The 12,857-nt window shown below is 38.4% G+C and overlaps 1 protein-coding gene across 1 annotated transcript in view; it reads left to right on the top strand.

The window, feature by feature from the left end:
- Positions 1–12,397, top strand: part of LOC140526945 (utrophin-like) — a 73,407-nt gene extending 61,010 nt beyond the window's left edge. The window contains exon 15 of the mRNA XM_072643566.1: positions 12,236–12,397. Within this exon, the coding sequence (XP_072499667.1) occupies positions 12,236–12,260 (25 nt within the window). The 3' untranslated portion in view covers positions 12,261–12,397. The remainder of the gene's footprint in view (positions 1–12,235) is intronic.
- Positions 12,398–12,857: the final 460 nt, after the last annotated feature.

Raw genomic sequence — 12,857 nt, 5'->3', positions numbered from 1 at the left:
GGTGTTTCCTGTAACACCAAGTACTTTAGGTGATCAAATGCCTTTTTGTTTCTCATCTTATGTGATGGTAACATTTAGATTGCCCTTGAATCCTAGAGTGCTTTGTCATGTTCGGTATCAGTAAGGACCCTGGCATAGACAGCTTCTTTGATCGACTTTTCTAAAAGAAAACTTTTGAGGGGTCAGCAATCTACTTTAATCAAGCACATATGTCATTCACTTAGTTCAGGGGAAAAAGTCAGCACCCTGAACTTCAGAGACAATAAAAACAAATTACAACCAGAAAGACCAACAGACAGGGCTTCCAACTGTCTGACCATAGACAATACATATATCGTTACCAGAGAGAGAAGCACCAACACATCTGGGTTTTCAAAGCAGGGGGGCTTCTTAAAATGGCTGCCCAGAGTCTCATCTGGCATATAGAAACCTTCTTCCAAAAAATTAGTCCAAAGTAAAACCTCACCTCAGAGTATATATGTACTTTTCAGAGCTCGAGGGCATGACTGTCATGACCCAGTATCTCATTAGAAATTAACAAAAGGTGTTGTCAGAGGCCTATTAATGGATGGGGAAGGTTTTTAACTCTTTTTTCTCCCCCTAGCCCCCACTTACCCTCAATCATTAACCTTACATGTCCACATGGATGGATAGGTACGATGATACCTTTTTGGGCGACCATTTAAAAAGCTATGTATGTTTTACTCTATGTCAAACATACATCTGTTGTATCTTTGATCTGCATTCAGGCTGTACTAGTTCTTTGGAGATGGACCAACATCTTTCATCATAAGCTCTACAGAATTGTCTTGAATCATTGTATTGCTAAGAAAGCTAAAGTTATTCATAGTAGTTCACCATAAAATATTGCTGTTACTGTGTAAAATGTTCTCCTGGTCCTGCTCTTTTCACTTTGCATCAGTTCGTGTAAATCTTTCCATGCTTTTCTGAGAGCATCCTGTTCATCAATAACAACTTGTTCAATCATTCCCCAATTGATGGCCATCTCTTCAATTTCCAATTTTTTGCCACCACTCAAAGAACGGCTATATTTTTGTATGCATAGGTCTTTTTCCTCTTTTTAAAAATCTTTTCGGGATATAGACCTAGTAGTGGCATTTTGCTTGCTCAAACGGTATCATGGTTTTATAGCCCTTTGGGCATAGTTCTAAATTATTTTCCAGAATGGTTGAATCAATATACAACTTCACTGATTGTACATTACTAGTTTGACTTTTCTCACATCCCCTCTGACATTTGTCATTTTCCTTTTCTGTCACATTAGCCAATCTGACAGGTGTGAGGTAGTAGGTCAGAGTTATTTTTATTTTCATTTCTCTCATCATTAGTGCTTTGGAGCATTTTTTTATATGACTCTAGGTAACTTTGATTACTTTTCCTGAAAACTGCATGTTAATTTCCTTTGATCATATATCAGTTGAAGAATGCCTGTTATTTCTATAAATTTCCCTCTGTAGCTCCCTCGCCTGACTGGTATTTCTGGATAATGGCCATCACCTCTCTTTGTAGAAAGTTTTAGAATTTTCATGAAAAAGACTAAATGTATGCCTTTCATTTCTTTAGATAACAAATGTTATGAGGTGATATGCATGACTGTGAGTGAATCATAGATCAAAATGTTGCACAAAGGGGCTATTATTTCTCCTACCATTTTTGATATTTTTGGAATCCAAAAAACTTTACTGTCACAAGCCTCATTTTCACATTTTATATAATTTTCATCATATTCTTCACTTTCATGCTTTTTTTAAAGGTGAGGAATTTTTAGGTAAATTGTCAATTATCTAAGAGAAAATGAAAGGGGATGTTGGGGCAATGTAGTACAGAACAGGAGAAAGAACTCTGGGACTTGAAATTAGATAGAATTTGGTTTGATACCAGTTAATAATGGGCAGGTCATTTCACTATCATCCCTTAAATGAGGTCAACAGTGTTTGTGGAGGTAGAGTTAGAGACCTGTGGAGAGGATTGAAATTACTATTATATTATGACCTAATGACCGATGATATTTTGTGTTTGTCTTAGATTTAATATGTAGCTTTGTTCACTGAATGGTAATTGTCTCATCTCTGTTTTAGTCCTCTCAATTATATTTAGTTTAAAGATAACTCGAGGCCCACACAATTTATTCTAGTTTAGTGTAACTAAATTTCGATTGACAACCACATCTTCTCATTTGTATATATGCTTCTGATGTATTCCCAGTGAGCCAGATGTATTTTGTGACCTTCAGAATGTTGTGTAATTCCCAAGTTAATGATTTTCTAAACCTGTATCAAAGCTAATTGTCATACTGACGTATTTCCTAAATATTGTAAATATTGGTGATTATAAAAGAGATCTAGAAGTAAGCTGTGAAAATGCCTCCCTTGCTTCCCCCCCCATAAAACCAGCCCTTCTTTTCATTATCTTGATATAATATTCCTGTAATTACCTTTTCTTTGTTATAAATGACGTTGGTATGATAGATGACCTAAGGAGAAGGGCATTTCCAGTCAAGGGAATTCTATTGAGGAAATGAGAAGTTATCTGTTGTAGAAGAAATGGTATCATTAGTGGGTCTATACTGGCTTTGTAGATTGCATTGCAAAAACCAGAAGTGTGTGCACTTTCAGAAACTCTGCCTTGGCAGGGTTGGATCAGCCTTGAGTCCAGCCGAATGCTACTTTCTTCCTCCCGTGTCCACAGAAAGGTGACCTTAACAAAGTGTTTCCCTGATCACGGTATTTGATTTCATTGAGCTATTCTTTTTCTTCATTTCGTTTGGCATCCCTGGGTATACTTTTTAATCCTCCTTCTGGGGATCTCTTCAATTTGACCCTAGCATTTAGGTTTGAAATTGAGAGGGAACACTCCACTGTGGGAGCTTCATCTGTGATATCTTCGGTGCCCTATGACTTGCAGGCACCCAGTGGAGAGATTCTCCCTCTGACACTTTGTATCCAACTGAACTCAGAGCAGAGTGGTCTTAGTGGAAGAAGTAACCAAGAACCTTATTCTCTACGGTGGGCCCACTCGTCTAGGTGGTTATTGGAACTTCAGAGCAATGGGGTTTGATTTCTTACCTAAAGGGAGAGGCTTTGACTTCCACTGGGCCGGATATCCCAAATATCTGTGTATGCTCACTTTTATGCAGTAAAAACTATACATGCTTGCCTTGTTTTATTGCCCTTCACAGATTATTTAATTATTTTCTTTTTTGTTCTTTTAACAATTGAAGGTTTGTTGCAACCTTGTGTTGACCAAGTCTATTAGACCCATTTTTCTGATAACATTTGCTTACATAGTGTCTCTGGGTGGCATTTTAGCAATTCTTGCAAAGTTTCAAACTTTTTTTTATTATTGATCAGTGATCTTTGAGGTTATTATTGGGACACCATGAATTGTGCCCATATAAGACAACAAACTTAATCGATAAATGTTGTGTGAGTCCTGACCCCTTCACTGACCAGCAGTAACCCATATCTACTTCTCCTCAGGTCTCCCTATTCCCTGAGACACAGCAGTATTGAAATTAGGCCAGTTAATAACCCTACTGACAATATCTTCAAGAGATGCCTGTATTCCACTCCTGGCAAAGGCCTGCAGGAGGATCCCTTTGGTCAGAACAGAGAGATTGTGGTTGGAGAGTAGTTAGAAGTTTCAGTAGGTAGGGTGAGAGTAGTTGATAAAACCTGGATCATCAGGGTAAGGAATTTACATTTGATTTCAGTATATTATGATAGGGAGCCATCGCAAATGTTGTTTCACTTTGTATTATATGTTTGGCAGATTAAATTAAACCTACCACTCCAATTTAACAAAATCCTCATTAAGTGAATGGGCATTGCATTTAGAGCAACTTTAGCGAAATATTTTCCTCTATGTGGTTGTTTGATTATTTTTATTAGCTTGAAAAAGGACAAAAATCCATGAAGACTTTTGTGTAATTATATCCTTTGTTATTGTCAGTGCATGACACATTTATTTCTCTAAGGGCGTAAATCCAACATAAGTAGCAAAACTCTCCTTCAAATGAAGCAGTACAAATGAAAACAAACACATGCCCAGATATTTGTAAACACTTGGGGAAAATTGGAAACTGGTCAATATTTTTCTCTACTGAGATTGCAGAACTGATGTTACTTTGCAAACCACACTTTGTTTAGAAACACTATCTTTTTTTCTCTATTAACCAACCACAAAACTATGCATAGTTGCATCCCTTGGCCTGTGTGAAATTCTTTGGTGGTCATCACCCCAAATCTTACTAGATGTCATCTAAGGTATAAGATTTTTGAAGTGATACAAGGCATTCTCAAACTTCAGTTCAGTTCTCTTTGAACACAATATGCATCATAACACAAAAGATCTGACTTTAGGGTACTTGAATACCCTGACTGGTAACTTTTTATGTTTTGAATAGGAAAGTGAATAATGAATATACATTGGTGATGTTTTTTTAAAACTTTTGCAGATGATTATGATGTGCTTTAAGTAATACAATAATATACAATAAAATGTACATTATATTATATATTATAGTGCCACATAATTATGATCTATTGTGAATATATAATTGTTGACAATTATGATATATTAATTGTTTGAATTTCTGGGGTATCTGAGTAGACAAAAGCAAAGGATGGTGTTCTTGGCTCCAGGAGGGGAGACAGTATGATTCCGAGCCCATACATAGCCAGCAGATGGTAGAAGGGGAAGGGCAAGAGACTTGTTTTGGCCTGCTCTAGTGTCTTCTGAATGTACCTTTCTTCACTCATCAGGTAATCAGTAGTCTGTCTCTGGTTAGCACATCGAAACCAGTTATAGGATGTGCAGGCTCCACATTAGGGAACAGGGCTTTTCTAATCACTTCAAGCATCATGATTTCCCAAAGTAGAATCCTAAATGTCTTCCTCATGGGTTGGCACCAGGCAGAAGACAACATAGATACTCTGAGATTAGGACTTTATTGGCCAGGGCCCTGTTAATATGGAACTCCATTGACAAGAATTATGTAGGATAAGAAGGCTTTTGAACAGCTTGTGATTAGCAGTTTTTAGAGAAAGTATCTAAATCAGTGAGATCATAGATCATCAAAGAATTGAAATAATTATGTGAACATGCAAATACATGGTTTAACATTTAATTTTGCTTTGGACGGTATTTTAACAGTAGTTAAAATACTCACTTAGTTTCCTTCCTCTATCCCCTCTGCAAGTCTAACACTGTTATTCTGCAGGTTTTTGAAAAGGTAAAAGAAGCTCTAAATTCTGGTAATTATGTGTTGTGTTGCAATATTAGTGTTAGCTCATTAGAAAAGTCCATTCTTTCTCAATATTAGGAAGTAGTAGTAAGGGTGAATTCAGATTGACCTAAGTTTCTTTGAACAATGAAATGTTTATACTTTTCTTTCCAGCTTTGATCAAAGATTCTCTACAGTTCTGAATCACATTTTTCTCTGAGACGATTTCAGTTTTAAATAACTAAATTTTCTTTTGTTCTAACATATTTACATATTTGCAGGAGTTTTCTTTCATGTACTTGAGTTTTACTTTCTTTTGGCTTCATAGACGCAGTCCATTTTCCATTTGGTTCCATAAATGTATATGAAATGCCCACTGTGCGCCAGTTACCAGGTTAGAGAATACAAGGCAAAAATAAATGAAGATAAAAAATACCCTTATTCTTCTTCTACTGATTTATTTAGAGTTTTATCTTTCTCTGGTCAATTAATTAACAAAATACTTTGCTATGAATAATATCTTTCTTCAACTTAATGTGTTCTGAGACAACTTGTTTTTCTTAGGTGGTTCTGATGCAAAGAAACCTAGGAAAAACCACATTGAGTGGAGATATCCTGTCTCATAGTATATACTTGTGTTTCAGTACAGAATGACATACCAGTGTAGATCCTAGTATATCCTGGCTTGCCTCTTTGCTTAGATTGTAAGAGATCAGAAATCAGTGTTACTGGATATTGGGGGAAGAGAAAGCAAATAAGAATGTAAACTATAGGATTTAAGGGATCTAGAGGGGAGACCAACTTCATTGTGTTTCCTTCTGCCCATATGTGTTGAATTGCTATGTAGAAGCAATGAACAAGAGGGACCTTGGATATCAGCTAGCAGAGTGTGTTTTGGAATAGTATTCTATCCAAGGGTGGGGAACCTGTGGTCTCCAGGGAACCTGTGGTCTCCGGGCCACATGTGGCCCTCTAGGCCCTCAAGTGTTGACCTGTGACTGAATCCAAACTTCACAGAACAAATCCCCTTAACAAAAGAAAGGCAGCAACCAAGGACCTAGAAGGCCACATGTAGCCTCGAGGGTTAGATTCCCCAACCCTAGATAGGAGATACCTGAGAACCTAAACGTTGGAATCTCTGCTCACATCCACCCCTCCAAAAGCAGGGATCTCTTGTTAATCTTTTTTTTTTTTTTTCCCATTTGTCTTTCAGCCTCGTAATTCAACAGAAACTGTTTACTCCAGAGTTACCAATACTCTATTTATTGCTAAATTTCTTAAACTTGTACTTTCTTGACCTGTCTCCACATTTGAAACCATTGGCTAACCTCTCCTTCTTTGTACTTTCTTCTCTCTGACTTTCTACTTACCTACGCTACCTCTGAGTTCATTCCCTTTGCTGTTTTATCCTCCATATCGCATTACCTAACGGTGATTTTACCCCCTGGCTATATTGGGGCCTTCTCTCTCAACGCTGCCTCAGCTTGATGACCTGATCGGCTCCCATGGCAAAGGACCTAAGGAACAAGACTAGATAGAAACAATGCCTTTTTCCTGTCTTGCGTTGCCAGCTGCCCATTGAACATTTCAATTAGATGTCCTGAAGGCATCTTGAACCCCTCATTTCCTTTTTTTTTCAAGTCCTAGTCTCAATAATATTTTATTTTTTCTTCAGTTGCATCTAAAGATAATTTTCTTTATCTTTAGCATTCGGTTTTCAAAAGTTTGAGTTCCAAATTCGTTCCTTCTCTCCCTTCCTGAGAGTAAGCAGTCTGATATATGTTACATATGTGTAATCATGCAAAGCATATTTCCATATTTGTCATGTTGTACAAGAAAATACAGACAAAAACCAACACACATGCCAATAAAATAAGTGAAAAATAGTATGTTTCAATCTGCATTTAGCTTCTGTCAGTTCCTTTTTCTGAAGACGCATAGCATTTTTCATCATGAGTCCTTCAGAATTGTCTTGGCTCATTGCATTGCTGAGAACAGCTAAGTCATTTACAGTTGATCAGCACACTGTATTGTTGGATCCGTGTCCAATGTTAGACTCACTTCACTTTGCATCAGTTCATGTAAGTCTGTACAGATTGTTCTGGATTCATCCTGCTGATCATTTCTTAGAGCATAGTAGTATTCCATCACAATCATATACCACAATTTGTTGTATCCTAACTTTTCAATGTCCCTTCCAACACTTAGCATTTTCCTTTTCTGTCGTATTAGCCAATCTGATAGGTAGGTATGAGGTATTAGCTCAGAGATGTTTTAATTCACATTTCTCTAATCTATAGAGACTTAGAGCATTTTTTTCATATGACTATAGCTTTGATTTTCTGAAAACTGCTTGTTCCTATCCTTTGACCACTTATCAATTAGGGAATGACTTGTAGCCTTTAAAAAAATTGACTCAGTTCTCTATATGTTTGAGAAATTAGACCTTTATCAGAGAAACTTTCTGCAAAAGAAAAAAATTTCTCAGCTTTCTACTTTCCTTCTAATCTTGACTGCATTGGATTTGTCTGTGCAAAAACTTTTTAATTAAATGTAATCAAAATTATCCATTCTGCATCCCATAATGCTCTCTATCTCTTGTTTGGTCATAAATTCTTCCTTGTCCAGATCTCCACATTTCCTAATCAGAACTCATTATCTTTCCTCCTACCCCCCAACTCATCTTCTGAATTTTCCTTTTCATGTTGATGACACCACAATTTATCCAGACAATTCAGCTTCCCAATGTCGGTCTATCCTTATCTTCTCTTATACCCCATACGCCACGTAAATCATTTGTTGCCAAATCTGTTTTAATAGTATCTTTTATTTTTTCCCCATCTCTTTACTTACATGACCTGTTTCTGGCTATCATCTCCTTTTACCTGGACTGTTGCCTCTTCAACCAGCTTCCCACCCCAAGTATCTCCTCATCACATCCTATCCCCTCATAATTTTCCTCCCTTATTTAGCAGACAGGCCAGTGACTTTCTAGGGTCAGATCTCCTTTGTTTCACTTTGCCAACCCTTCACAACCTGCCCCCAACATTCCTTTCCAACCTCATTATGCATTAATTTTCTTCATCATTTCTTCCCGATTGGACTATCTCCTCCTGCCATTCCCCACCGGAAGTGGCAGTAGTGCTCTAGTGTTGGAATGACCAGTTTTTCAGAAATAGCCAAGAGGTCTGAAGAAGAGAGAGAGAGAGGAAGGAGTCCTTTGGTCTAGGTTTCACATGTGGTACTTCAGACCAGTGGGTGCTGTAAACCTGATAGGCTCCCAGAGACACAGGTTTGAAGTTTTCATCAAAAGTCGTGTTGGAAACATCATCAAGGCCACCTTGATTTGTCAAGCCTGGCTAGAGAGAAGGACCTGAGGGCTAGCCCAGAAGCCACTTGCCTGAGGCCAGTAATCCTGTCCCCAGGCTCCATGGCCTGTCTGCCCTCACATAGCTTTCTCAATTAGCTTCCTCTCTTTTCCTCTTATTAACCCTCTATCTCCTGACTCCATCCCTTAGCATGCTTAGCATGCATTCCTTTCTCATCTCTACTTCTTAGAATTCCTTGTTTTCTTCAAATCTCAGCTCAAGTGCCATTTTCCACAAGAAGTCCTACTAGATTCTCTGCCCTTATCCCACGCCCCAGCTATTTATGTTTTCTCCCCAAACCCATTACCTTGTCTATATTTTAGAAATATTTTGCATTCTTAAAAATTCTGATTTCTGCCAGTTCAGAGACTGTTTAAATTTTGTCCTTGAATCCCCAGTGCTTGGCACATATTTGAGAGGTGATAAAGGAATATCAATTAATTAAAGCCAAGAAAAGTTGAATGTCTCCTTTACAGACATGCAAAATGTAGAATGTCTTATGTGCAATAAGGAAACTTGGATTTGCATTCCTTTATGCAGATCTCTTAGACCTTTCAGGCTTAGACTTGAATTTCCTCATCTGGAAATAGGTAATAATTACATGACTTATCTCGCAAGCTGATGGTGATAAAAGTACTTTGTAAACTTCAAAGGGCTATGGAAATATGAACTATTATTTTATTACAGAAGAAAAATAGTAGGACGTCATAAAGTGTCTCAGCATGAATCATTTGAGTCCAGTTCTCTTCTCAACTATATTTAAAAAGGGTTACTGAATAGTCGCAGATCAGCCTGATTAAATACCCTGCAACAAAGAATGGATATACTTTCTCCATACAACATTACACTGTATTGTACCACTCTGCAGAGCCAATTGAATTTGGGATTGTGCCACATGCAATAAGAGAAGATTAAGGTTGTCTTAAAATTAGCTAGTGCACTATGATCTAAGCCAGTCTTGTTTAAGAAGATGGGATGAGAAATGAGGTGTTTTTCTCTTTCTCTATTCCCCTTCATTCAGTTGTCTCAATCATTCCTTCAAGTGTATGAGGAATTTTTACTTTACTTGCCTAAATCCAATAAAGACCAGGGCCTTATAGATTGGGCATACGTTAATTTTCTTTTCTCACTATTTAATTAGAGACGTCTTCCCCCAGTTCAATCAGGAAAGTGTACTTCCCTGCCTCTGAAGCTTTTCAAGCAGTTGATCAGAGAAGTGGCCACTTGAATAAATGGAACAGTAAGCTCGTCTTGGTTAAATTGGTACAACTTCAAAAGCAAACAATGTATGGGGAAGACACAGAAAAAAAACCAAAACAGGGCAAGTTTAACCAAACCTAAAGCCATTCTTTAATAATATTTTTGAATACTTAAGGCCTTATCTTGTTTCTACTTTCTGTCCTGTTAATAATCTTGAAAGCAGCCAATCTAATAAAACTCCCATATTAAAGAGATGCTAGTTTCCAAAACAAATCTGGAGGCAATTATTGACACTACAAAAGGTTTCTTTGTCTTACATCTGTAGGGTTCTTTCTAAGTTTCCAGTCCCCAACATTTCAAGAATTACTTGATTATCACCAAACTGGTTGTTGTCCTTCGTTCTCGAAGAGGACCAAAATGACATTACCATGATAAAATGACATTTCTGTGTGTCCGACTGTGGCTGATCAGACCAATATGAGCTTGGAATGCTCTACCACAGATTGAGCACAGATAGTCCGTGTGAACATTGGGGGTGGATACTCCAAATTTGCGCATCCCACATTTACTTTGTGCTGTCTTGATTCTGCTTTGCTCATAGAGTATAGCACCCTTTCTGATGTGGGCACACCATGCTGAGCGGTCCTGTGCCAGTGTCTCCCATGTCACACAACCAATTTCAAAGTTCTTGAGAGAGACCTTGAGAGTTTCCTTGCATTGCTGCTTCTGACCACCATGTGATCGCCTATGCCATGTGATTTCTCCATGAAACAGTTTTTGGCAAGCGTACGGTGCAGTGGATAGAGCCAGCAGAACAGGAGTCAGGAGGACTTGAGTTCAAATCTCACCTCCAACTTTTGACACTCACTAGCTGTGTGACCTTGGACAAGTCACCTAACCCCATTTGCCTCATCCTGGGTCATCTCCAGTCATCCTGATGAATATCTCCTCACTGGATTCAGATGATTCTGGAGGAGAAGTGAGGCTGGTGACCTGCACAGTCCTCCCTCAAAACTAAGTTAAGTGCAAGTCATGTCATTATTTCTCTGATAGCATGGTCTTCTTCGTCAACAAAGGATGAACACACACACATCTTGCATTTGAACAATGTGGTTAGCCCATTGGAATTGTGCTCTCTGAAACGTAGTATGAATGCTTGGCAGTTCTGCTCAAGCAAGGACCTCAGAGTCTGGTAGCTTATCCTGCCAGGTGATCCTCAGAATCCTCCCAAGACAGTTCAAATGGAAGCAATTCAGTTTCCTGGCATGGCACTGGTAGACTCTCCATGTTTCACAGGCATACAACAATGAGGTCAGCACAATGGATCTGTAGACCTTCAGTTTGGTAGTCAGTCTAATACCTCTTCTCTCCCAAACTTTTCTTTGGAGCCTCCCAAACACTGAGCTAGCTCTGGCAATGTGCGCGTCGACCTCGTTGTCAATGTGTACATCCCTGGAAAATACACTACCAATTGTAAGTGAACTTCTCCACAGAGTTCAAAACTTCTCCATTTGTTGCAACTGATCGTTCTACATATGGATGGTGGCTGAGGGAGCACCTGTATTTTCTTGCTGTTAATTATTAGGCTACATTTAGCACAGTCAGCAGTGAATTGATCCATACTTTGTTACATTTCAGCTTCAGAGGTTGCATTGAGTACACAATCGTCTGCAAACAGAAAATCGTGCACCAACACTCCCTCCACTTTGGTCATAGCTTTGTAGCCTTTTCAAATGGACGAACTTACCATCAGTACGGTAGTTGACCTTGAGACTGTGTTTATCCTCACTGAAAGTATCTGATAACATGGCTGAAAACATCATGCTAACAAGCATGGGAGCAAGCACACAGCCCTGTTTCACTCCATTGGTGACTGGGGAGGCACAAGAGCATTGTCCACTATCCACAACCTGGGCAAACTTGGCATCGTGACGCTGGCATATAATACTGATGAACTTCTCTGGGCAATCCAATTTTGACATAATTTTCCCTAATTTTTGAGTGTCAAAGGCCTTGGTCACATCTACAAACATTGTGTACAGAATAGGAATCTGAATCTCATTTATGTTTTTTGTCTTGTAACAATCCTAAGAAAAGATTTGCGTGACGGTGTGGTGGTAGGGGTGGTGTAGGAGGAGAGAGCCAATAGTTTGTATAGTTGAAAGTCTCATCTCCCTTCAATAGTTTTAGTCATTTCAGTTTGACTTGAAATCTCAAGTCTGGCACATGCTACCTGAAGGAAAGTATTACACCTTTCTTTGGTCTTCAGTATTCTCATCTCTAAAATGAGGAAGATGGACTAAATGATCGGAAAATCTCTTATAGCTCAAAACTCCATGTTCCTTATTTTTGTTTTGTGAACCTTAAAGTGCCCTATAAATGGGAGTGATTGTAATTATTATTTCCCATATGTTCTTAATAGGAGGAGAAGTTCAAACAAGCTCTAAAGAGCTGCCCACATGGTGTGTATAAAGCCTCTTGGACCTGACAAGTTGTAATAAAAATAGAAGATCTGCATTATGAAATTGCTGCATCTGCATCAAACATGTTGTCTCCAGGAACTGAGAGGAACCATTCGTTGCACCAATATTTGAAAGCTAAGAAAACTTTACATAACTGAGGAATTACCTGAGCCTCCTGTGGAACCTGGAAGGCATCTATTCTATCTGTCAAGTAGGTGGTGAGTTGTTTCTCCAGCTCAGTTAGGCTTTCCTGCAAGACCTGCAACATGTGGTCAGTTTCCCTCATGGTCTGTAGTTGCTTTTCCAAAGAAATTTGTCTGAATTCTGCCTATAGAGGAGAAAAAGTATTAAGAAACTCAGCAGACACTCAGTTAGGTATAACTATCAGAATACAAGAGCATCCACACATTCTAGGTCACAAAAAGAAGAAATAGATGCCAAAGCATCACCGCTTAGAGAGCTATGACTTGATTTAGAGACGTAATTAACATCCAAGAACATTCATTGAAAAGATGCTATTGAGTTGTAACAAAAAAAAGATACTTGTACTTTTCTCTTAGCAAAGCATAAAAGACTACCCCT

This window comes from Notamacropus eugenii, chromosome 2, assembly GCF_028372415.1.
Source record: "Notamacropus eugenii isolate mMacEug1 chromosome 2, mMacEug1.pri_v2, whole genome shotgun sequence".
Taxonomy (NCBI): Eukaryota; Metazoa; Chordata; class Mammalia; order Diprotodontia; family Macropodidae; genus Notamacropus; species Notamacropus eugenii.
Note: the sequence above shows the minus strand (reverse complement) of the source record. Positions and strands in the feature narration are given on the sequence as shown.